Source organism: Struthio camelus, chromosome 1 (genome assembly GCF_040807025.1).
Source record: "Struthio camelus isolate bStrCam1 chromosome 1, bStrCam1.hap1, whole genome shotgun sequence".
NCBI lineage: Eukaryota > Metazoa > Chordata > Aves > Struthioniformes > Struthionidae > Struthio > Struthio camelus.
In genome coordinates this window covers 105721488-105748145 of record NC_090942.1, presented here as the reverse complement: position 1 = coordinate 105748145, position 26658 = coordinate 105721488, and the positions used below count along the sequence as shown (strand labels likewise).

General features: G+C 38.5%; 1 protein-coding gene across 4 annotated transcripts in view; it reads left to right on the top strand.

Moving 5' to 3' along the window:
- The window catches only part of POU2F1 (POU class 2 homeobox 1), a 121701-nt gene that overhangs the window by 53749 nt on the left and 41294 nt on the right, over positions 1–26658 (top strand). For 3 of the 4 annotated variants that reach the window (XM_068909628.1, XM_068909605.1, XM_068909618.1), the window contains 5 exons: positions 9980–10045; positions 16912–17012; positions 19958–20011; positions 21646–21765; positions 23569–23748. In XM_068909628.1, coding sequence (XP_068765729.1) covers positions 9988–10045; positions 16912–17012; positions 19958–20011; positions 21646–21765; positions 23569–23748 — 513 coding nt within the window. In that variant the 5' untranslated portion in view covers positions 9980–9987. Of the gene's footprint in view, positions 1–5069; positions 5317–9979; positions 10046–16911; positions 17013–19957; positions 20012–21645; positions 21766–23568; positions 23749–26658 lie in introns of those variants that run through there. The other variant, XM_009682728.2, reaches the window with a different exon arrangement.

Genomic DNA, 26658 nt, shown 5'->3' with positions numbered 1-26658 from the left:
ATCTCACATCAATCTTCATTTCACAGACTTTCTCTACTACTTTGTCTCTTGCAACGCTTTTCTGAGAAGCAGTGTAAATCTTGTAAAAGTAATCAAATAATAAAGCATGTTTACTAAACCATATGCATGTGCTCCAGATGTTTAATATTTGTCTGTGTAAAGTATTCCAGCTTTGACAAATGAGTAACTTGAAAGGAAAGTGAGGCCTACATGTATGTGTGTGAATAAAAACTCAAAAGGGTGTCTCCCTTCAAATATTTACATTTAAAAATAGTTTGAGAGTGTTTTTAAAAGGTGCCTGCATAACATTAGAATGCTATTTTTACGTGCAAGTTTATTAGGAAATGAATATTGGTTCTAACAGTATGAAACCGCACCTCAGGTGTGGTGGAATCAAAGCATGGTTTAGTCAATATTTATGTTAATTTTTAGTTAAATTAAAAGCAGGTGAGTGCCTTCCTGCAGCTATGGAAAAAATGTTACTGTGCTACTGCTCTACGGTAGATGCAACATGCTTGTTAAATAACCCACATCTGCTGTTCTCAAATAGTATGATATTGAGTTGTTTTTTTGAATCAAGTTCCTGGAGCCAGTGATTATGACACACTTGGTGTTTAGTGTAAAAATAAAAACATCTTAAGCCTTTATGTGGTAGTGATGAAAACCTTGAAAGCATAATATGAGTGAAACGTGAGTTCTTAAATCAGAAGACGTAAAGAGCCAATGTTTGTTACTCTTCACAACATTCCATGATTTCTAAGCAAATGTTATGACCGTTTCATGGATCAAAGTTGTGTTTTTGAACACAAAGGGTTCACTGTGTTGTAGACTTATTAAACTTGCCCTGGATTCGTATCCTTTGCTTCTGAAAACATAACATTCAACAGAATGAAAAGAAAAATTGTATGTGGGTATAATTCTGATATTTTCTTATATGCTCTAACTTTCAGGCTGCGAGGGGAGGGCAGAACTGTTCAGCTGATGCACCAGGATGGTAGCATTAGACATGCGTCTTAAATAAGACCCGGTTTGCTTGTGAACGCTATAACGCTATAACTTCTTTTCTTTCTCTTCCTCCTCCCTGCCACTCATCCTCTTTTTTCCCCTTCCCATATGGTGCCCTCAGCTATGAGTTTGACATGATCACAGTTTTCTTCCTATAAAGATGATTTTACTAAACCCTAGTTGCTACCTTCTGTGGACAAAAAACAACTGTCAGATTTAAACAAACAGAAAACAACCCAACAAAACTCTATACTGATACATGAGCTGCTTGTGCGTGTCTGTTGCCCTGTACTGATGAGATAATTACCATTCTTGTTTTGCTATCCCCATGCTTAATTTTGTTCAAATAAGGTATGTGAAAGAATTTTGGAAGACAATTTGTGTAATGGAAAGTTTGAAAGAATAGTCGTGTTTTGAGTTTGTGAGAAGTAAAATTAAATATAGGCTAAAATTTCAGTTCATAGCAATTTTGTGATGACCTATAATTCTAAACCAGGCCAACTTTATTTGACTTTTCCAGAAAAATGGCCTTTGGCTTTCAGCACGAACTTAGCAATTTTCTGATAAAATCAATTTTGTTAGACAGAGTCAAAGGTTGTAGCTAAAATTAGAGCTTAGTTGCAGTTTTAACTGCTGTTTGTCCATAATTACTCTAAGAGGATTGTGCCACCTTTAATAACAATTTATTTTATTGAAGTATGTGATGTTTTTTACAATGCATCGGAGTTCTGTTTGATGAAATTTTTATTAGGTTTCGTTTACCTTGTAGAATGAGACTTGGAAATGTCTTGAGTTAAAATGCAGTAGCTCTGTGGTTCTTTGGGATAAAATATAGTAGAGACTGATACACTAATGAAGGCAGTATAGTGATATGTTACGGTGAATACCATATTTCATTTCCTTATATCATTCCAAGTATGCTGTTTGAAAGTGAAGTAATGTACTGGTGGTTTATTGGGTGATCTTGCCATGTTGTGTGAGCAGGCTTGCCTGGGAAGTTTATAAAGGTCACTCTTGTCAAACAGAGCTGCCTAGTGGCAGAAATTTTCTAGCTGTTACTGAGGGCATGTAGTAAATGACATTTTACTAATACATGGAAACACGTCTACATGGGAATGAAGTTTCTTTTTCCCAGGAAGGTGTTTGAATGGAAGAGTGTGGATAATTTTATCTTTAATTCTGCCTCATTTGCAATTAAAAAAAAAAAAGGGAACAGACAGACACCATCGGAAGATAAGATGTTAAACATCGTTTCCTCCATAGTTGGTAGTAACTGTCCCTATTTACATCACTTTTATTTTTATATACACATACACAATGTTGCAGAATAATTTTGTTTTGAGGACATCATACAGATTCTGTCCTAAGGGATTTACAATCTGTGAAGTGGGTAAAATAAATGGAAAGGAGAAAGAATAAAAGAGAAGAGACAAAAGCAGGTCTAACCAAGAGCTGCATAACCTGAAGGGGAAAATGAAGGTCCCTTACCAAAAGGTAAGAAATTTTATCAACTGTAGTCACTAGAACTGAAATAAATAGTGGCACGTTGGTGGGAGAAACAGCAAAGCAAAGGCACTCATTTGAAGTAAGAACATATGGAAGATAATGTAACTATAGTTATTTGGCCAGAAGTTTCACACTTAGGGAAGATAATAAAATTGTCAAAGACTCGAGTGGTCCCTGGAAGAAAAGTATGTGTGTTTTGTCAAGTTTAGTTAGAGTAGTCATTTTGTAAGGTTTTATTTTGATAAGCGAGTTAGAGGTTACAGTTCAAATGTGTCTTTGTGTGAGGGTTGGTATTTGTACAGAAAGTTGATTGACACTACCAGGAGTAGCGAGTAAACTTTGTTTTTTCCCTTGTTAGCTGTCAAGGTGATGTTGATGGTGTGGGTGATGGCTAGCAGCATGGTACCATCAGTACACCTACTAACACTGCTTCAGGAACATCCTTCCCTGGCCTTTATTTACTGGTTGCTTATTCTGTTGTTTGATAGAAGTCATCCATCACTACACATGCCTGTTTTTAACGGTCACTTCCTGCATTCATCTGCTTTTGATGCTGCACCTGTGTTCAGCCAGCTCAGCGCAGACTCTCATTTGCGAAGGATCCCAAAGATGACACCATTGTCGTCTTACCATGCTACTGGCTGCCGAGAGCTTAGCCGACACTAAAACTGGTGCTTGCTTTGTTAAGTGCTTGGCTTATTGTACCATTTGTATCCAGGCTCTACTGATGGAGCAAACGTACCATTTGTATCCAGGCTCTACTGATGGAGCAAACGGGTCATCCCACAGCACACTCCAAAAGCATGCATAGAAGAGTGCAATTTATCAGAGGTCTCAGAACCACGGAGATGTGCCTCAGAGGTCTTAATAGGACACCTGAATGAGTAGAAAACCACACAGTTGTATCCCTGCAGTTAGCAACACCTTCCCTTCTTATCATCTTTTCAAGTTTAGATCACTCATGTTAAATATATAGGGGGGAACATCTTGTGTTAAGTAGAGATATGAACCTGAACAGAAGAAGAGGTCAAGCACGGAAATAAATTTCAGTCAGTACCAGGTGACTGAGAAGTCCCTTCTCTTTTGCTTTTTCTCTTGTTTGAAGAGGTGGTGCTTGAATGCACTTCAGAAATCAGGAGAAGTACAGCTAGTTTAAAAGATTTTTTTTTTTTTTAAATTCGCATTAATATCTGTAAGTGTGTGGCCCAACGCTGTAGTCCCCAACACTGATCATCGCCTTGTCTGTCTGTGATCAGATTGTAGACTATTAAATGTGACGTACGTGTTACACTTTATATATAAATGCTCTTGCTCTTTTGGAAGCCAGAATTTGAATGGAAAATAAACTGTTTAAAATGATTTAATCTAGGGTTGCAGTTCTTCAGTATGTTTAATGGTGTGGACCACTTTATGGCGGCATCAATTCTCCCCTTTCCTAGACTAAAGCCTCTTTCCTATCCTCCACTGCTTCAGCATGTTTTATGGTCCAGTAGCAAGTATGCTGATTATCATAGGTGGTTCAAAGATGCAATATTGCTGTAAGATGTCCCTTTAAAAAAAATCGCAGCTCCATGGTAAACTTTGTTTAGCTATTTTGTGTATACTTGTGGAAGGGATGAATAGTAGGGGAGGTCGTAGGTGTATGGTGTTTTTTGTTTGTTTGTTTTCTTAACTTGAAAGTCACTGGGAAGTATAAAACTAAATACATTTTGATTTCACTTGGGATAGATTAGTGGGTGTCAAATATTGCACAATACTTGACATATCCGCTGCTGTTAGCTTGGCCGTTGCAAAGGGATTACCAGATAATGAATCACCAAGCTCTTTAGCCATTTAAAAAGACTTGTGCTGCTTCCTTGCCCTAGTGTTACCCTCTCTGCTGACTAGCACCGTCTTGTGACAGTTTGTGTTAGGATGTGGAAAACTCCACACAGATGTGCAAGCGCCCGTTTGACAGCTCTGCGTTCAGCTTCCACCTTGCTAATTGTTTTCTTGGGATTATTTGGATTGCGTAGAAAGCTTTTCTTTTTTTCTTTTTTTTTTTTTTCCCCAAATCCCCTTTATTACTGAAGTTATTGTTGCCAGCAGGAATAAGATTAAAGGTGCTTAAGTCTGTAGAGTTGTTTCTAATTTGTACGTGTCATTTCGGTGGCATTTGAACAGAACTCTGTCTCCTTCCCCTCGCTGCTCCCCTGTGGTACTGTGCTCGAGTTAGGGCTGGGAAGCCAAGCTATTGGAAGAAATTTCATTTTGTTCCCTAATTATTATGCTGGCACTCGGGAGATAATTTTTCCCTCCATGCACTGCCAATTAATATGCAAATGAGCTGATAAATATTTATACCATGATTTAAATTATGCAGGCAGCGCTTTCAGTGTACTCTGCAAATGAATTGTTCATGGACTTCAAAGTGCTGGCTGCTGTGCTAACGAGAGGAGATTTGCATAAGGCCCTAATCAGGCGCATACTGATTAAGCTTCATTATGGAAACTGCCAGCTGCAATCTTTGTTTCTATTTTATTACAAAAAGGGGAACTTTTCACGCTTCAGTCGCCTTGACAATGTCAGACACAGCTAGTAGGAGAGACTAAAACTCCACAGAGCAACTGAAGTTTCCCTGTTCAGTTGAAGATTGCTATGGTGTAACTGAAGTTGTGCTTCTCCCCCCACCTCCCCACTCCCTTGCTTGTTCGGTTGAGAGCAGTAGTGTAGGTTTGGTAGAAATTGTCATTCTCCTTTTCCTTGGACTATCTGAACCTGTAGAGGATACCACAGCAATGCTGGACTGCAGCGACTACGTTCTAGGTGGGTACCAGCTCAGCTCTTTCTTATAAGCGTTTAATATGGAAATAGAGGGTGTGAGGTTGACTATGCATAGAAGCTTAATCACATATGCAGTGACTGGAGAAGGTATGTGTAAGGCTGAAGCTCACCAGTGAATCGGCAGCAAGTTACTCCCTGATATAGATATATAGAGAGCTATATAAGGGAAATGTGTGTATTTTCCCCTTCCTTTCGCTCCAGGAGAAAGCTTTTGCTCTGCACAGAAGAGCTTTGCTGTTAGGCATGGGTGATAATAATACAGACCTTTCACATTTAGGATTTTAATCTGAAAAACAGTTGGCTTCTAACGAACATTGAGACTGGGGACCTGACTTGCATATCCATGTGTTCTGAATATTAAAACATTAAAAAATAAATAAGAGAGAGAGAGAGAGTCCCAATCTCAAATAATTTACCAGCTGTATTAAGCCATGCCCCAGTGGAATGTATGTTATGGCTGTGTGTTTTTAATGTAATAGCAAGGTTCTTCATGCGTAAGAGAAAATAAGGTGGAGTCCACGGTGGTTGCCATTGATACCATTGCAAGCTGTGCCTAAGGTTACTGGGGTAACGTATTTGGAAAGCTGAGATTCCATTAGGACTACAGAACAAATGAGCCATAACTTCTTCTTTGTGTATCTTTTTATTTATAATAATTGATTGTCCCAATTTGGCAGTAGGTGGTGTTTATTTTCAAAGCTCTTTCCCCAAAGCTCAACATAAAGAATTCTTTTTTCTTTTGATTCCCTTATAAAAGGTCATAGATGGTTGAAGATGGTGTGTTTTAAAGCAGACATCCAAAAATTTGTTTCTAAACGTGAAGTGGTTCTCTGAAAATGAATTCCTGCTGTACGCTTTCAAGAGATCCACTGAGTGTTTAGTATCTTTTCACTCATGTTCAATTTTTATTCTTCCACGTGGATCAGTGAGTCATTTATGCTGGTTCTGATGGAGAACTAGACAATTTCACAGTAATGGGTGAAAGGAAACAGTTAATGAAATTCTGTATTTAGATTTTTCTATGCTTTACTAGATAGGCACAGTTCCTAATACTTCAGGTTCGTCCAGGATCTGGTTTTTATTTCTTCTGAATACCTTTTGAAACGTTACTGAGGGACTGTGAAAGCCTGGCACAGTGCTGCCTTGTGTCACACTCGACTCTGCTAGCAGAGTAGCGGTACTGAATGTATTCGCTCCTGAGAGTTTGATTTCAATCATGCACCTGCTGCTTTCGATCCTTCCTTCTGTGGAGTTTGTTTTTAGATAATGTTGGCAGAAACTTGTAGCCCAAGGCCTTTATTTAAAACCCAAGAAAGGTCTAAAAGAATGAGGGGGGCAGAAATGGTGAGGGCATTAAGACTTTCTTTAGCCCACTTCATTTGTTTATTCTTTTAATTTATTCATTATTCAGGTTATTCTTTTTATTTAATTAATTATATCAGAAGCTTATGAGCTTTCTGATTATGAGCTTTATAAGCTTTAAACCAAACCAACTGTTTTTATTAGCTGTGTAATGAAACTGTAGGTTCTGTATCCTGCAGGTATTTATGTATTTTGCCAGTATCAGGTTTGTGCTTCAGATGTATGTCATACTATTTGCAGTGGAAATAGCAGCATTGTTCTTTTTTTTTTTTCTTTTTTTCTTTTTTTTTTCCCAATGCAGAAAGCCCACTGATTAAACAAGAAATACCTGGTGAAATAATGGACACTATCCTTACTTTGAACCTCAGCAGTGCTAGAATGATGTTTCTTCATCAGACTTGCTGCTTTTTTTTTCTAATAGTAGTGTTCGTCTGTGTCAAGGATGAATCTTCCTAATAAAATATTCTTAATTTAGTCACGCTTCTGCTACTTGAGTAAACTTTGTGTGTATATCTTGTCCTAGCAAACACTGGAAACCTTTTAAAAAGGGTTTATTTTGCAGTATAGCCTGACAGAAAACCATCTCTCGGTCGCTTTGTGGAAAGGGGTCTGAACATCTGTAACTTCGCCCTGAGCAAACTTGCTGGTCATGCAGAAGGCGCTTTTTAAGCGCTTGCTGTGCGAGCCCCCCCTTTGTATGGAGCGAATATTCACTGCATGCCTCGAAGTGCTGTGCACAGGACACTCACGTTCCCTTCCAGAGTTGCTTGCTTAAACTACCATTAATATCCTGCATGGTGGCTCCAGGACTTCAACAAACTAGCACAGGTGGCTCAACCTTGTTTTTCCCATTGCAAGAGCTTCTAAAAGTCGTTCAGTGAATGGATCCCATATTTCTGAGAGAGAATCTTGTGAACCTATCCTCCCTCCTTCTGTGATCAACCCTACCGTGAGCGTGGACTGTCCTTGTGCTCTGGGTTTACCAAATATATCCTTCATCCAGTAGCCCAGCAAGTTAGCCTGCTTTCCACAAAAACATATGCTGGACTTTTAGGTTCTCTTTGCTAGTTTTCCTGCTGGATGAGTACTCGTCATCTTTGGGTCCGAAAAGAAGTCTGCCGTTAACTTTTCTCTGAACCTAAACTAATTTCAGTAGCCAGCTGTGTGTCAAGGAACAAATTAACGCTGTCTATCAAATGAATGTTGCCTACAATCAATTTAAATAAATGTGCTGTGCTGTTACCACAACAATCAACCCAATTTAAGGAACGCACAACTACTACATAAAAACATAGTTTTGCTTTATGCACAGATCCATCAGCAAGGAGCGGTAGCCCAAATAACCTGTTGCCTGCATTGCCAGTGGAACCATACTCTCCCCTTGTAGAGCTTATATCCATACTATCCAAATATGAAAAATGATAGAATAAGGAATTGGGAAGCAGTAGGTTCTATACCTGCAGCCTTAACAGAGCTGCCTGTTGAGATGGTGAACTCTTACCTGGAATCCACTGAACAGATCTTATGAGTAACAGGGCAAAACTTCCAGCCTTTTGCTGAAATGTGGGTCAGGAGCATGTGGTTTGAGTGCTTCTCTCCTCTTGCTCCCTGCTTGAAAAAGCAATGTTAACACATCTGCCTTTATAATGAGAGTAGCATTGATGGAGGCATGTCTCAAGCCAGTTCAGATATCTTTTACGTGTGACTGACGTTCAGAAAGTTTTCTCATAGTTATAGAAACTTGTTGAGAATGGCTGAGACTCTGAAGAAGCTGAATTAACTTGCTGGGGAAAGGTTCCCTTTTGTTATAGTCCTCTGGGTTTTCCAAGCCCTACTTGGTTCAGCTACAGCATTTGTTTATATGGAAAATTATGTTTTAAAAACATTGGTACATTTTAAATTCATTTTCCTAAGAGAACGCTGAAGTTCCTCTACATTTAATGTCCTTTCTCTCTTTTCTGTCCTATATGCTCCTCTTTTTATCTCTTACTCCCAGGCAAAATTCAGTATGACTTGCTTTTCATTCAGGCACTAACTGCTTTGTTTCTTCTGTTTTGTTCGTGCTGGTAGTCCCTTTCCCTGGCTCTGATATCTTGAGGCTGGCACCAGTTTCCTCTGGCCGATAGCAGGTGCTAGTACATAGCTATAGACCAGCTTCTCATTTCTAGCTCTTCCGCAGACTACCAAGCAGTGAAGAATCTAGGAATCCTTGGAAATATTTGTGGAAAAGATAGAGCAGTTAATACCATTACTGTATTCCTCTTCAGCCCATTGGTATTTTGGAAATTACTGCCTTGATGGAAGCAAGCGACATCAGTGACATTAAACGTTAACTACCAAGAGAATATCCTGAAGAACCAAAAGGTTCATTTTTAGCTCATTGAGCTTGTATTTAACTAGTTATGGGAATGGAAGACTCAGTTAAAGGATTTGCTTATACCTCATTTTATCAACTGGTCTGTCTTCAAATTCTTTTTATAATTTTGGTTTGTGATAATGTGGTATACTGAGGTTGGTAGCAAGGAATGAGGAGGTAATATGCTGGGGAGCTGATGCTGTACAGAGAACATCTGTATCGATTCCTATGTAAGGAAACGATATTCTCCATCTGCCATCTGGAGAGGCCCTCTGCGTTGTACTATGTTCAGCTGACAAGCTTTGAAACTCAGAGCAGACTTTTCAATAGATTCATTCAGAGGGAGAAGGAAGAGAAAATATGCAAAACTTTAGCTATTGAAAATATATAGGAAATATCAACTAACTTGGTATCAGTGACATTCCTGTAAAATAAAAAAAAAAAAAATTAGAATTAAATAATGGTATCTATTTAATTAAAACAGCTGGATTTCCTTTTCTTATGGAAAAATAATGTAGGCCATGATGGTCTGACTTAACAACAACTACATAAAGATTCAAAAACACTTATTTTATTTTTTTTTCTTTTGCTTCTATGACTGTTTCACTGTTTCACTCTGCTGAAGATTAAGTCCTACCTATCCTTGCCCTGCAACATTCTATCTTTTATTCCCTTAACGCTGTGTTTTCACCTATGTGAATGATGATATAGATAGCGTGAAACAGTATTTAACCAGAAAACACAGTGTTTTGTTCTGCTTCTAGACATGCTTTTTGTTGTATGATGAGCTGAATTAGGGTAAAGTACACATCAGATTTCTCATGTTCTGTACTTCACTTTTTGGACAAGAAAGTGTCAATAGCTGTGGGGTTTTTTGTTTGTTTTTTGCTCTATTAGTTTATGTCTTTCACTTCTGTTTTAATGCAGACTCAAGAATGAACAATCCGTCAGAAACCAGTAAACCATCAATGGAGAGTGGGGATGGGAACACAGGTAAGAAATGATGTCTTGGTGCACAGATATTTTCTGATGGAATTAAACAGATGTGAAAAGCAAAATTTCTTCACCAATTTACAGGATTTTTTGGTAAGACGATTACTATTTTTAAGACTTGAATACTGCTTGTCACAATATGCTGAAAATAAATTATTAACCCTAGTATACGTAGAGCACCACTCGCTCATCATCAATACCTATCCCCCCCTTCCTCTGTCTGAAATGTTTCTGATAGTGTGGAAAGCCTGGTGGCCACGGCTCTCCATAAAGCCATCTCGTCCTTTCCTTTCAGAACCTACCTTCACCTGCCTCTAACGTCGGCACTTTCTTTTTGGGCTGAAATTTTCCGTGGTGGAGACGGCCATTGGCTGATCTTGTTTCCATTTTTAGACTTCATTCAAGCTATTGCAGCAGTTCTCAAGAACAAGGCAAAGGGAAAAAGCATCGTTTCTCAATGTTAAAAAACGTTAGTGACCTTTTCTATAACGTCTTCCCATATTAGAACAGAACCTTGAAACTTGGCGGAGGAAGTTATGTTGCACCTTTTTGGCACATCCTTAAGATGTGGCTAAGTTTTATAAGCCCTTGAAGAAGCTTTCAAAGCCACCGTAACTCAATCACATGCCTTAATTCCTTTCTGGAGGTCATTTAAGGTTCATTTTGGAAACAAGAGAAATGACAACTCCAAACGCAAAGTATAGTTTAACCTAACTCAGAATCTTCTCTGAGCTTAGGATAGTGTTTGACAGAGGAAACTTTAATTTGAGGGAACTTATTCTTGTTGCTTTGAGAGAGGTCTAGTTTCCTTGCATGACAAAAATAATTTTTTCTCCTCTTGTTCAGTAATAAGAGTTTTCTTTCATTTTGGACTCTGGAAATTGTGATGAAATTAACAGTTTATTGGATTTTATGCTGCTGTCTCCTCATTCTGTGTGCAAGGCTTTAATATAGCTAACAGTGACTGTTTCCAAAACCGATCCAAGAGGCTGGATATTTTCTGCCGTTAAAGGGGGTCGATCAAAAGGAATCCAGCTCACTTATCAATGTGATTTTTATTATTGGCATCTCGATTTTTATAATTTCAGTTGTGTTGGTAATATGGGGTGTCGGGCCTTTCTTCTACAAAAATGATTTAAATTACTTTAATACTCTTTTAGGATTATTTAAAGCATTATTTTCAAAAATCTACAGACTGTAAATACTTCATAGTCATAGATAGCATCAAGAGAACAATGGCTTTAAATCTCCCTTTTCCATACAGTCATTGTGACTGGAGGTGCATTCTAAGAAAATGTAGGCTTCCTACTTCATTTGATTGCTGTTCCCTGGATATGCTCTCTCAAAAGAGTGCTTCCCCTGATGGACATCCTCAAGTGCAACTTTAACTAGCAGTTTTGCCTAAATTAAACTGTTAAAGAGGAAGATTTAATTTACAGGCAGTTCATTATGACATGAGTACTCCCTCTCCTATAGTAGAACCCTGGCTTTGCTGTCCTGAGGCAAACAGATCAGCAGCATAAGGATGGTGGTAAAGAAATTGCTGGATTTCAAAGCTGCACATAGATGCTTTTGTCACAGAAGAGAATACAGTGTCTGTGCTTTTTATATTCTAATACTAAGGTTGCTTTATTACAAATGTTTGATTACTCTCTTGATGGCATTTGTTTGGACCTTTTGGAAGCATTGCTTCTTTAATTTGAATGTTCCCAGTCATTCACTTGAGATTTTACTGAATTTTTAAATGATGTAAACTAAAAGAATCTAGAATTTTTGAAGTCCCTTGGTTCTGTAGTCTTTATATGGTTTTTACATGTAGTGCTCATAAATCATTGGAGGTAGTGATTAATAAAATTTGTGATATTCTTTGAGGGCTCAAACATCAATTATGTTAGTCAGCCGGCAGATTTTAAACCGTGAAAGGAATATTCATGAAATGTAATTTCAGGTTTCTGACCAGGTTACCTAAGTTATGGTTCTAGGCTCTGTGCACACTTAGTAAAAAGAACTCAGCTTTCAAGTTCAGTGCTATGGAGCTGGAAGTGCCATTGATTGTATAGGAAGTTAAATGCATGAAGAGAAATTTTATGAAGAGTCTGAGTTCTTATTTTTGGAACTTGTTGATCACTCCACTCATTTCCCAGTGACGCTTGTAAATCACTTGAGTCTCGTGTAAGCACTGCTAGTCTGTCTTTTGATCCTCAGTGGACGTTTGAGTCATTGCTGTTTCAAACCTCTAGTAAGCTGATGCAACTTGACAATTTCAAGAGAGATTACTGCAGCGCGTGAAACTTGCATCTGGCAGAGCTAGTGTCTTCAGGAAAAAAATGTGATTGCCATGGGGAAAGATGACTTAAATCAGTAGTTCTGTGAATTAATAGCTAATTTTCAAGGAAATTAGCAAATCAGCCTTCAGTGCTTCTGACTATTTAGGGAACACAGTAAAATCCCCCAAATAGATGAGTCAGAATAAAATGCCTGAAACCAATTTTAACTTTTGAATTTTCATGCTAATTTCACTCCCCTTTAAGCATCTGAAAAAGTAACCTGTATTTCAGATGCACCCCCCCCCCCCCCAAAAAAAAAAAAAAATTGTACTGGCTGACTTTCAATAAAAACGTGGGTTGATGGACCGATCTTCAGTGTTGCAGAATTGCACAATTTTTTTCCATTGTTTAGCTGCAGCTAGGCAGGCCACCTAGTATCTGCTGGAAAAGAGAAGGAGAACAAGACTGTGTGTCTTATAGTAAACTGTAGCCTTTCTTTCTCATTATTGAGCTTACATTTTCCAAAACAATTCAGCAGTTCAAGTTCATTTTTGTTTAATGCCTATCCCTTTTTCAGTAATGTGCAGGTGCAGTGCTTTAAAGTATCTGCCTTTGAAAGCAAAGGATATAACTTCTATGAAAACTGTAGTCTGTAACATGCATTGACATAGGCAGCAAAAATAAATTTTGTAAGTGTAGTATTTGAAAGAAGGATTCTAAATATTCTTCTTTGCCATGCTTCATTTCCTGAGATTGAATTCTCAGCTTCCATAGAAGGATAGCCTATGGAAGAGGAACCATGAAATACGCTTTCACAGCTAAATTTTTGACAAAATATCAGTATTATATGTTTTAATAATATTGCTTAGAATCAATGGCTTTTGAGTAGTGGGGATATTCTCCCCTACCTCCACCCCCAACTAACTGTTCAGGGGTCCCATTAATGGCATGGGAGGATTCAATAGGTAGCTCTCCTTTTTCTGAGCCAAGGAAGAGAGAGAAATGTAGTGCAGGTGCTGGGAGACACTGAGAGCACAGTGCAGATACCTACCTACTCAACTTCTCTCTTCTCCTTGTTCTGCTTCCCTTCCTATGTCCTTTCTTGTACCTTACTCCACATCTCCCTTGCCCTGTAGTCCCTTACTTCTCTTCTTGTGCAGTTTGCAAAACTCAGCCTAAACTGTGATAACTATGACCTTGAATTTTGAAAGTATATTCCTCTCTTGACTGCTGGTGCAATATTACCTTGCTTGTTCTGTTTTGTCCTGCTTTTATATTCTGCAGGTACAATCCCAAGGCAGTATAAAGTAATCTGAATTCAGGGTTATTTCTTATTTCTTCCTGTTTCTTTCTATTCTTACTCTTTTGCTTGTGCTGCCACTAGTCTGCAGTAGCACTGAGCTGTATGGCTCAAAGATCTGAGTTACTGAAAATTAATTGCACTTAGTTTTCCTCTGAACCAGCTTTCTGAAGTTGTTTACCACTAAATTTATGCCAGAATTTAAGGATACTTAAATTGCATTGCACTGTAAGGGTGAAATTTCATATTATAGCTTGATTCAGTCTAACAGCTTGCTGCCACTGAGAACAGGGAGGGCTTGCTTCCCTATTACCACCTCGCTGACCTCTCTTGCTATGCAGTACCATGCACTGCTTTGCACTATCTGCTGCTTGTTGGACCTTGAGCAAGTTGATTCATTTCAGTTATCGGGAGAACAGTAACCTGGCCAAAACCAAGAGGGTACGGTTCATATGAGTAGTCCACTCTTCAGTTAGCAAGTAAGTTGCAACTTACTGCAGGGTCCATAAAGTATCAGAGGAGGTGGGACAGGGAAAATATACCTGGGAGCAAAAAGAGAAGGGAGATGAAGTCCCACTCTCACTTTTTTGGTGCTGATGAGCTGTTAGATCTGCTCTAGCAGTTATGTGGGAACTGGGATGGAGATGGAAAAGACATAAATACTTGTGATTGTTAAGAAGAGTTAGGCTATGCATCTACCATATCTTTAATTATCATGTCTGTTCATTTAACTCTTACCTTGAACAGAAGTAGCACTCTGCTCCTTTTCGTCCCTTACAGTGTGCTGACCTTCTGCATCTGAGAGCTCCGTCTTTCTGTGTCCTCCAATTTCTTGACTTCCAGTGGGAGGAGTGTGATGTCCTTCTGAGCGCCTTAGAGGCAAGGCCTTTCACATGCTGGACTCAAAGTTCATTTTCCCCGCTGTTCCTCAAAAGACCTAGGCATCCTGTGATAAATGCAAAGAACCATGTCAGTGTTCCTTCCAAAACTAAGGCTGCATGTGAAGGGCAGGGGACACTGTACTTTCGGATACCAAAAAAGCTTAAGATGCAAGTAGAACAGAGAGTGAACAGGTGGAGTGTGGGGCTTTTTTTGGCTTGGGTATTGTAAAGGGTTGGTGTTGTGAGAGGAAGTTAATCCTTCACGAATCAGTTTGAAGGGAATGTTATTTTCTCTCAGTGCTTGTCTAAGCTGTTTTTTTGGACCTGTGAAGATTTTAGCTCAGACTTGGAACTCAATTTGTTCGAAACTGTCAACCCTGATAGAATGGTTTCACATTTCCACCTTAAGAGCCAGCCGAAGTGCTAACTGGAGTATTTCTATACGCATGCACAGCAACGCTCTCTTCATATGGTATCTTGATTTGATGCTCTTTCTGGAAGACTGTTAAGTAGATCAGCCTCACCTGTTTATTTAAGGTTAGGTTTCCCCCTCATTTTCTCAGAAGAAAAAGTTTTGGATCCCTGTGAGTTTCCACTTAGAATGAGGAATATCGGCTTCATAATGGGTTTTCTTGTATCGTGGTTGGCTTTTTTTTGGTTTTGTTTTTTTGGGAGGCGTGGAGAGGTGTCCCTGACTGTGTGTAGGGAAACAGCTCATTTAAAGCATTCACGTAAACGAGGAGGGGGTAGATTGTTTTCTTCTAATTACAGTACCCATTTCCTTCTCATTTCTTGCTTTACTCGAAAGTTTCCAGCTCTTCCAGCAGACCTTCTTACCTACCTCCCTTTTTAAAATTTATTTATTTTATTTATTTATTGAGAAGTGCATTCAGGTCACATTTGTCTAGATCGGACTAGTGACGGCCCTTCCATTCAATCGGGATTCTGAACTCATTAAGTAAAATAATTCTAGCCGGGTTAAAATTTGAGTATTATTAAGCTGCCTGAGGATCTTTGGAAGCAACAGATGTTTTTCAGTCTGTAAACCCCAACCCAAAACATAGAAGATGATGAAAAATTGAAAATTGATCAATTCCTTCCCCCATCCCAAAACAAAAAATACATCACAGGACCGCCTTCGGTGCATCTCATGTAGGTGCTGGAAAGCTTGACTGTCTATACTGTATCTGTATTTCATTGAACAGTGACTCCCATCTTTGAAATTTTTTATCTGTGTAAACTGTAGGTCAAACCAGCTGTGTAAAATATTGATGGATTCTGTATCTTACTAGTCAAATTTTATGCCTCTTGATTTTACAGATGTTTCTAAGGAAGTGGATAACCTAGATTTTTTACTCAGAAAATGTAGGTGATGGAATGAGTTTTGAAGTAGGAATTAGTTCAACACTTATCCGTAGTGGATGGATATGCAAGTCTAAACCTGTTTTTACTTCTTATTTTAATCACCCCCCCCCCCCTTTTTCAAGATTCCCTAAAGCTTTATAAATAAAAAAAATCTCCCTTGTTATTGTTAGCCGCTATGGGTAGTAATAATACCCAACTTACAAAAGCAGTTGATGCTAATATTGATTTTTATTATCTCCACACAGAATGATTCTTAGAAGGTTATAGTTCTAGCTCCTTTTGGCAGAAGAGGATTCTGTGATAGTTTCTTGTGAAAAAATGTTCAATTTTTTTTCTCATAACCAGATGATTGGGGGTAGTTTGAGGGCTTTCGTGTCTTTCAAGCCCTTTAGGGCTTGCTTTAGGAGAAGGAAGAAAAAAATGTAATAATATGATCAGTTTGTAGTTAATTCAAAGTGGATGAGAACAAAAGCAAGCACAGTCAGTTATGTTATATAATTTACTCTTTTATCAAAAGAGTAAAACTTTGGCCCATAACTGTCACATACATGTATAAGGTACTTACGTCTTGCTCAAGTATTTTTCTCTGTCCTTAGTGAAAGATGACTATATATGAACCTTGTTTTTGCCACTTTCTGAGCTTCAAAATGGCCTTCAGCTACTGGATAGCGAGTGCGTGCAAAATTTAAACATAATTTAACCTTAGCAACATGCAGTCATTCTGTTCTCAAACAATGGCAAAGGATGATAGTGTAATGTTGCGCATAGGGTAAGTAGGATAACAGAAATTAAGGAGACTGTGAAGTTGATGTGTTCGGCTGACAAATGCTATATTATCAAAGTCTGGAAGTAACAGTGTTTTTTTCATTTCAGTTTAAAGAAAAAAAAAAAAAGAACAAGAAAAAAACCAGCTCTGCTTCTTGTGCCTCTTGAGGGAGGGGCTTTTCTACCCATTTCTAATGGGAGAACAGTAGGAGACTTAAGAATATAAATCTTATTTCACTTGAGTAAAAGTCATAACTAATAGTTCATGTTGTCTCTCTGTTTTTCCAGGCACGCAAACAAATGGCCTGGACTTTCAAAAGCAGCCTGTGCCTGTCGGAGGAGCAATCTCTACAGCCCAGGCCCAGGCCTTCCTTGGGCACCTTCATCAGGTAGGAGAAGACCCGTTTCAAAGTAGGGAAGACTCAGGCAGGTAGAAACGTACCTTTTCTTGTGTTCTTTCTTTATGTGAATAATGGATAGTCATGTAAAAGCATATATGCATAGACAACATGCTGAAGTACCTTAGGTGCGAAAAGTGTTGTGGGAGGCAGTCATTTCATTGCATTAGGCTATGATTGCATGTCAAAAAGGATGAGACCTGTCTAGGGGAAATAGCCCCCTTTGGGGACTTTTGAATACGTAAATCTAAGAAAAAAGTAATGGACACGCCAAGTTGAAAGGTAAAGTCAGATTTTTTGCTAATGGATTGTATTAGCACAACGGCTCCCTGAACAAGATCCTGAAGCTGTTGCTACCTAGTTAACATGCCAGAAGTGGTGTTGAAGCATAGTCAGCACTACGCTCCAATCATTTGAGGTCTTAACATGTTAACTAGAAACGTGAAGCGATGGTACTCACTCAACATATATTGTTTGTGTGTATGGCTTGGTTTTGTTTTGTTGTTGTTTAAGAAAAAGTTTTTTGAAGGACGTGTTTGCCATATGATATTCAAGTTTCTACTACCTCTCCTGCGTTTTGCTGCTGCTCTGTTTAGGCAATCAAAGCTGAATTTCTGATGTAGGCTGAAGGGAAACGGGGCATCCATAGGCAAAGAGAAGTGTAAGGAGTATTTTAGGGTGGGGGGGGTAGTTTTCTGTCTGATCACGCTTGGTGTGTGAAAACAAATGTCCTGATTTCTTTCCCTTCCTTGGCACCAAGTTTAAACTTTTAAAAAAAACTGTAGCTAATTGGCTGACCTTGAATGCTTGAGGTCCGAGGTTGCACAGTTATTGTGGTATAATTGACATACTGAAGCTTTTATACCCTCTTTTAAGAGCTCAGAACTACCATTTCACTGTATGGAGCATTTGATACTTTTTGTCACATAATTATAATTTTCCTAGTAGATGTGGTTATGTAGGATGTAGGGAGTGCCAGTGTTTGAATTTGCTAAACCTATAGGCTGTTGTAGGATGCCTTTACACGTAGAGAAGCTGACTAGTTTTCATGGGTTGGCGGTATGGTTTTAACACAGAGACCGATGCAGATGTTCTGAAAAGTTTTGTGTGTTTTGGTAGTTTGCTTTAGTTTTCATTTTGTTATATAGATTCATTCATAATTGTATTTAGCACAGTATTTTATTTAGTTATTTTATTACTTTGAAAATATATTTATTTAAACAGCTGTTAGAATCTTCATAACTTCACATTTTATAAAGCGTTACTCATTTCTTGAACACTGGTTTAAAGAAAAATCTCAGCTATTCTTTCATGAACCTGTGGTTGTGTGTGAATTTATGGTAAAATTGGCTATTCTCTTCCAGTATGGCTGCTGTTAATAAGATGTGATTCAGTCTTAACACGCACTGCTTTCCTTCAGACTAATACAAAATATTAGATACTAGGCAGCATTCAGGCACAGTTTAGTTTAATGTTCTAATTAGAAAATGTTTGTGTGGTAGAAAGGGGATCCAGTTGCATTCAAAGGGACTTTCAGATATATGCTGACTGTACCCGAGAGAGATGTTTATAGTCTTTTTTTAATGCTGTAATTGATAAAACATTATTTCTGACTACTTTTTTTTCTGATTTTTAGGGGGGGGTGACAGCCAGTTTTGCTTATTGTTTAGCCTGTTCTCTGTTCTGATTAGTCTGCTCAGATTGCATCGACTCTGGTAAACTATATTTTGAATGCGATGAGGAGCTGCTTTTCTGGGAGTGTTTTCTTAGATAGAGAATATACTTAGCAAGTCTGATAGAATTTCATCTGAAGAGGTAGGAAGTATTTCCAGAGTGACTCTTAGGGGTTGCCTGCACAAATATTCATGTAGTGAATTTGAATTAAAACTCTCCTTTCTATGCTTGCAGATATGTTGATGCTCTTTTATATGATGAATATTATGTGGTATATGAAAAGGTATATACCTTTTTGTAGAGGACACAGTGCCACCTTTTGATTTATTTTTTCTTATCCTTATGTATTGCCTGGTTTTCAAACCTGGTCAGAAATGGAATTAACTACAGGTTGTAACTTAGACCTTTGAAAGTGTTAATTATTACATAACATCGCTCCTTTATAGTAGGAGTGGTGGTAAAAACAAGGAGAACGTGATTAAAGTGATCTTCACTAAATGAACCTTTATCACTTACTGTTCCAGATAAAATTCTTATTAGAGATAAAATAATACTATTTAAAAATCTCAGCTTCTGAAACATCAATTTCTCTTCACTGCTACCCAGCAAAAAACTTCTTTAGACTTGGCTGTTAATCGCAAACATCAAATTTAAGTTTTGGGTATACCTGAATACCCAGTACAGCCTTCACTAAGCGTCTCCAGTTCTCAGTATCGAGATTTTCTTTTAAGTGACTGAGGACAGCAAATACTTGAACAGTTTGATTTGTGGAAGAGTTTCTGTGCTGTGGGTTGTATGCTATGCAGTTGATGCTCCTTTGTTGTATAAGGAAGCGAGTGAATGCGGTGTGCATATTTGCGGTAAGAGCCATTCTGAAACATTAGAAGATGGTGATTAGAGTTTTAACACTTCCGCCTCCGCCTCCCAAAGCCTAGATACTTACATAGGAACAGTCAACATGTCCACCCCAAAATGCTCTGTTGCTACTTAATTTCACATTAACACCTAGGTCCCTAGGCAGGAAGAAATACCTTCGGCAAAAGGCAGACAAATAACATGGTGGAAGGTCCGTATGGATTTTCTCAGTGTTGGGCGTAACCCCTGTTTCAGTCATTCAGGTGTTACAGGGGTGTGTGTGTGTGTGTGTTGTTCTTGGAGGAGTTATTTGTTGGTTGGAAGGGAGGGGGGTTGTTCTTTTTGCCTCTTTAAAGCTTTCTGTGGCTCCTACGTTATTTCTTTCCTGCATTTGCACTATGTTGTAGGTCCAGCTTGCTGGAACAAGTTTACAGGCTGCTGCTCAGTCCTTAAATGTACAGGTAAGGACTGTTTCCTTCTCCTGCTCTTCCTTTTCTCGTTCTCCTTCCCAAACAGGTTGTTCGTCCCATTAGAGTTTTTAAGCTATGGTATTTTTTTCATTTTGATTGGGCTTGCAGGAGAAAGGTACAGAGGGATAATAGTTCCACAGCTGTAAAGGATTGTAAGCATTCAGAAACTGGAGATGCTTAAAACATCCAAAGAGCATAATTTTATGCTGAATTTCAGTCAACTGCTGTAATAGAACATGAAAACTATCTATAAAACTCCAAGAATATTTCATGTTCTTCCATTTCTTCCCTTATTTTAATCATTGCAAGGATTTCATTGCCAGAATTACTTTGCAAATTGTGCTTACTTCTGGTAGCTGAATATAGGAGTCTAATCTACGTAGTTAACGTTAATGTGGCTAGCGTAGATTGCTTGTCTGAATAAAACACGGTAAATTTCAAAATAAGTCCGAGTAGTTGCTACTTAATAATGTTGAGGAGACAACAAAGCTTTCAAACTTTTTATATGGTCCCGAACACTTTGTAGGGTACCAGTTAACATGCTTCTTCCTCTCAATAACTACATTAAGGGGCAAGGGATGTGGTTGTATTGAAAACTGGTTTCAGTATTGCTTGTTATTAAAAACGTGTGTAGTACATTACATAAAACGCAATAGAATGTGGACCCACTTATACATAATACCAATTTGGAAAGAAGAGGAGGTATGGTGACCTTCCTTCCTAAGAGGAAGGAGGCAGAAAATTGCCTTGGTTGCCATGGTAAACTTCCATCCCTGAGAGAGATGTTGGCAAACAGGCTGTATCTCCAGTGCAGAATGTTTACAGTCCTGCGCTGTAATTATCGCTCAATGACTGGCAGAATTAATCAGAGCCTTTATGTTAATTAGCCTGCTCTGCAGTCCCCAAAACAGGTGGTGGAAAATATGCAAATCTATGCAGAATTTTAGCGTTCTGCATAACCAGTTTTAATTATCATAAAACTCTCTCCCCCTCTTCATGCACTTACATTTCCTCCCTCATGTCTTCACAATTTTTTCTTAAATAAATAAATAAATAGCCTTTTATAAAGTAAAGCAGCATTCAATTAAGTAAATACTGAACTTTGATTATTTAAAAGCATTGTATTTATTGTGCGCTTTGCTGTAGGTAGATAAACATATAAGGGTTTCTCAAACTAGTTCCCTATAAGTCAACAACATGGTGACTTAGAGGTGCAGGATGCAGATGCAGAAAATGGAAACACAATCTCCTTTCCCTTGTTCCATTGTTCAGGATTTTAGGCAGTGAATAATTTTAACAGCCTTTTCTTTCTTTATGGTAAAAGGTAGTGTCCGCTTCAGTTACATTGCGTAAAATGAAATAGGATCTGAAAATAATGTCAAAGAGTTACAAAAGACCTGAGAGTCTCTTTGTTTTATTCAAACTGCGTTATCTACAAACATGTTAGAGCAATCATAGCTGAGATGGTGGGCACATAAAGCCGTTGCTTAAACCCACTCTTAAAATAAACCCAGGGGCTTTTCGTATGTAGATGAAAAAGATTTTTGTTGCACAGTGTTGAGATAGCAGTGTATGCATTAACATCTGTTTTACACTATAAAGACTTGTATATTTTTTTCCCCTAGTCTAAATCTAATGAAGAATCTGGGGACTCTCAGCAGCCAAGCCAGCCTTCCCAGCAGCCTTCAGTGCAGGCGGCCATACCCCAGACCCAGCTCATGCTGGCCGGAGGACAGATCACCGGGGTAAGGTTTACCCAAGAGTACTGTAGCAAGCCTCCTATCTGTTGAACGATGGCAATATTGCTGTCTCCTTAGAGTAGCCAAGGTAGGGTATTGTCATTTCTTTCAACGTAGGAAAAAGTTTGAGTGAAGGAGGGAGCAGAAAATATTTTCGGGGGGGGGAACAGACTTTCAGTAATTTTTATTTTCTGACTTTAGTTGCAAAGTATTTGCTTAAAAAAAAATGGTATTTCTTTCTCTCTGTTCTCAGTATCCTCCTTGACTCTGCAATGAAATTAAAACCTGATGTGCACAAACAAGAAAGTCACTGATGTCATAAAGCTGAATTTTTGTTTCTTTGCAAGGTTAAAATGAGACATGTGAGCATTAGACTAAATCTTATGAGATACCTGAGCTATTATGAAAAAAAAAAAAAATGAGGGGAACTGCTGGCCCTGACTCACTTAAAAAGAAACGTGTTTGAAAAGAAACTAGACTGGTCCTTGTCTCAGCCTAACTTAATTCAACCCTTCTGCTTTAACCTCTCAGTTTTGAGGGGTTTTTTTAACCACAAAAGGGGAGGGAGGGAGTATGGGATAGCTATTGTGTAAGGGTTTGGGGGGTTTCTAAATTGTAAATGCCTTCAGTTATTTAAAGAAAAAGCAAGTTTTGTGAATGGACTAGTTTGGTTGGATAGTTTATCTCCATGTGATCAGCTTTGCCCTTTTGGGACTTTGCATGTTATATAAGGAATTTAAGGGTAGTTGTTTTATATAAGGAACTTAAGGGTGGTTGTTGTTCCAACAACATATTTATGATTTGAAGTATGAGGTTAGATATTCTGTACACTTGTATGAAATGCTGACTTAATGTCAAGTTTAATTCTTAAACCTTCTAGTAAGTTACTTTGTAAACAGATATCCATATTTAGTTTTTGGTTAATTACATTTGAAAGTTTTAAAAGTGAGTCTTTCTTATAATAAAATATGTTGGGCTTTAATAACTTATTTTTGTCATTTTCAAAAAGTATTCATTTGTTTTATTTTATTTATGTCTGCAGTAGTGCAGCATTCAAGATTACAGGCCTATGCAGACATAGACTGTAGTAAATACGGGCATCCAGATTTATTTACATGTAAAGGAGAGACTGCTGCCACCTGTTTCATAGAGATAATGCATGCTTGGGAAAGAGAAGGGATGTAAACTTGCCAACTCTATTCTATTTAAAAAATAAAAAAAAAAAAAAAAGAAACAGATGGGGAGACTTGGAGAGAAACGAATGGAGCTCATGTTCTTTACTTATATCTTAGGGCATAATGGAAATGATGGAATATGGCAGAGATTCATGCTAATGTGAAGCAGCTGGGGTGTTATCAGTTTGTTCAGTAGCCATAGCCAGCATTCCTGCTTCTCATTCATCTGGCTAATCACTTACTGTTCTGTTGGGTGTAAATTTCCTTTCAAATCCTGGCAGTACTGATTCCTTTCTTTTGCTTGCTACTTAATTACCTTTTTTCCTGAAGCTCCTAGTAGAGCCATGGAGAAAACTTAGACGTGAATGTTGGTTCTGTAAGTTCCAGTCTCAGTACAAATGGTTCTGCTTGTACAATTTGCTTTGCATCAGTTTTGTGATAGGTTGATTCTTTCGCCATGCTGAGTGGCCAGCTGTCCTTATTTAAGGCCAAAGTCATTGGCTAGTCATTGGCTAAACTGTAGTAATAGTTCCAGGAATGTCTGGTTAATATAGATAGTAATGGGCTAGGTAATGACTTTGTAGCTAAACGGCTCTTCCCTTTATTAATGGCTGTGTTTTCTAATTACTTATAGCTCACGTTGACGCCAGCCCAGCAACAGTTATTACTACAACAGGCGCAGGCACAGTTGCTGGCGGCTGCAGTGCAGCATTCAGCCAGTCAGCAGCACAGCGCTGCAGGTGCCACCATCTCGGCCTCTGCTGCAACGCCGATGACGCAGATCCCTCTATCTCAGCCAATACAGATTGCACAGGTGAGCCCTGAGGCTTGAGAGGGCGGAAAATGAAGAAGTTTAACTAATTGCATCATTCAAGTAACTTACTGTTTTTCTTCCATGCTCAGTAAGCTTCTAGAATCCTTGAGCACTGTCAGTGTTTCGGCACTTGTCCTGAGCAGCAGGTTGGTAGGTATAGCAAAGAATGCATACCGGCTGCTCATCAGTTACACTGGCCTTCCGAATTTGTTCCAGAATCTGACCAGATGCTGTATTCTCAGAATTTCCCTCCCTATAGATAGCTTAAGAAAGGAGAAAAAGGGGTATAGAAAGATGCCTATAGAAATGACACTTGTTGAGACCTGTATGCATGGGAGAGATACCTGCATATCACAAAGGACACTTGTTTTGACTCGGTGGTTAACACTCAGAATTCAGTGACAAAGAATTGGCGCTCTTGTGCGTCTAGAGAGAATCTTGCCAGAATGAGTCTGGTGTCTGGATCTGTCCGGTTTTATGGTCTGCTGCTAAAGACCTATTAATTCTGAAGAGCTGCTTGCCAAGGAAATTCTGCTTACTAAGAGCAGCAAAGATCCTCATGGATCTTTCAGGATTAGCTTAATTCAGGGTGGAGAAGGTGGGATCGCTGACTACGCTTGGCATATGCAGTGTAGAGACTCCTTAGACCCCTGGAGATGGGTAACCAAATGTATAGCACAGGCTTCTGGAGTGCTATGTGTAGGTGATTGTGTCACCAACACTGAGGTCTGTCTCTCCACAGTTTAAGGTTCTCAATTTGTAATATTTCAGTTTGATTAGTCTAGTTGCAAAGTACTTTGAGTCTTGTAATCACCAAGGTTGTCGCTTCTAATGGTGAGCAGGTTCTTTAACATTGTCTGACACTTTTTATTCAGCCTATTTTCACTTGCATTCAACTGGGATGAAGTGTCAAAGAAGTGAAATGGGGACTGATTAAGTAAAAGAATGGAAATGCTACAATTATCTGTGAAGCCCACTGGCAAAATGTGCTATTCCTTTATTATGCTAGTCCACTTATGGAACAATAGCCTGGTTCTGCTATCAGTTATTTTGTTAGCTGAAGTGGCAAAGCTTGGTCTAAAAGTTCTGACCTGGCTGGCTGTCCTTGCAGGAGGCAGCGTGATACCGCACCAAAAGCCTACATTGAAAGGACAGTATTAATGTTGCCTATACAGCCCTAGCACTGAGCCTCTTGTGCACTGTGAGTCATGTGACCAGGTACTTTCTCTCCTTTTAGCAAAGGATCCCAATTCACTGTCATGATCTGGAGATGAGTCAACGATATTATATTCAAGGAAACTCTTAACTCTCAAGACCATCTCTTCTTTTTTTTTTTTTTTTTTAAACCTTAGTCTATAGCCAATAAGATGGGTGGATTTCAAGAAAAGAAGGGGAAATGTTCTGGTCAAGGAAGTTGATGGTTAGCTTCTAAAATCTCACCATGTCTCTGTTGCAGAGTTCTCATTTGATAGTATGCAAGTCACTTCATCTGAACTTAAGTGGTTCGCTGTTGTGTGCCTCTTGTCTTTCAGGTGCCCAGCTTAAGATAGTGAGGTTTGTTTTACTGAAGTGCTGAATGTTAAAATTTTATATTAATAGCTGTACCTTGAATTTACCAGCCTTACATTTGTCAAATATGGCACCAAAATTAGTGGATGCTTTTGAATACGTTTTTTGCAGCTGTCAGATGTTAGTAATCCTAGTGTTTCACTCTAGTGGGGTGCTGTGAAAATTTGTGTGAAGCATTTACAATTACTAATTTACTACTAGGTTTGTCTGTGTTACTTATAAAATCTTCAGAGAAGGATTTGTGTAGCATTGAAGATAAAGGATATGCCATCAAATTAGGAGCTTCTGAAGTGAGCAGTGTCTGTTTGCGTGCTTCAATGAGCTAAATGCTTCTATGGAAAAATACCATGTGATCAGGTTGTTGCCAGTACATGTTGTGCCTTTGTAGGGCAAGGGGAACAAATTAAGGTTTCACTCACGTTCTGAGTTTCCTAACTTCTTGATGTTTTTTTTTGACTTTGCAATTAATTTCTTCCAGTATAGGCTATTCGATATGTATGCGTAGCTTCATTGAATTCTGTTAACTGCATCTTATGATGAAAACACGGAGAGTAATTTATCTGGATGTTGGATATAGCTGGAAGGTGTTTTATGGAAAACTTCTACCATCTAGTTTTGTAGACGATAACACCATGCTTTTTGATCCATCTTGACACTGATTTATAAACAGTGCTCAGCTTTGCTTGTTTGTGTGCTATTGTAAACACACAGCTGATTACACAAATAGCTGAATGTTTGTTTTAATTGATGATTCCTGAATAATTGATTAAGTGGCAGGTCTCTGCAGCAGGGGGATTACCATATTTATTTTAATTAACTAATTGTACAAGCATGACTTCTTTAATGTGCCCTGCAGTTAATGTAGGGTATCTGCTGCGGAAATGTGTTAAGATGTTAGTGCCTCTACTGAGTTGGTGCTGAATTGTCACTAACAGTTGCACCAAGTTTTGGAGTTCTGTGCAACCTTCTCTTGCTTGTTTTTAGGATCTGTCATCAATGTTATATGATGTAAACCTCAAAATGGCAGAGATGCTTCAAATTTGCACTGATAGTTGTAACTAGAGATAATGGCATTGTGAACTCATCTGAAGTTCTGAATTCAAAAAAACAAACAAAAAAACCCCATCTCCTTCCTGTTAGGATGCTACACTCTTCTTATTGTCAAGGTAGACCTATTGCCAAGGTAGAAGTTGGATTGCTTTCATCTTTCTAAACCGTTAGGAAGCGCTAGGAAACGTTATTTTGGACAGCGTTGTTTTGGCTGGTATGATGCATGTTTCCCCCAAAGTTCTCTCCATCTCTTTCTATGTGCTTGTGCCAGTATTTGGATTTTTACTATGG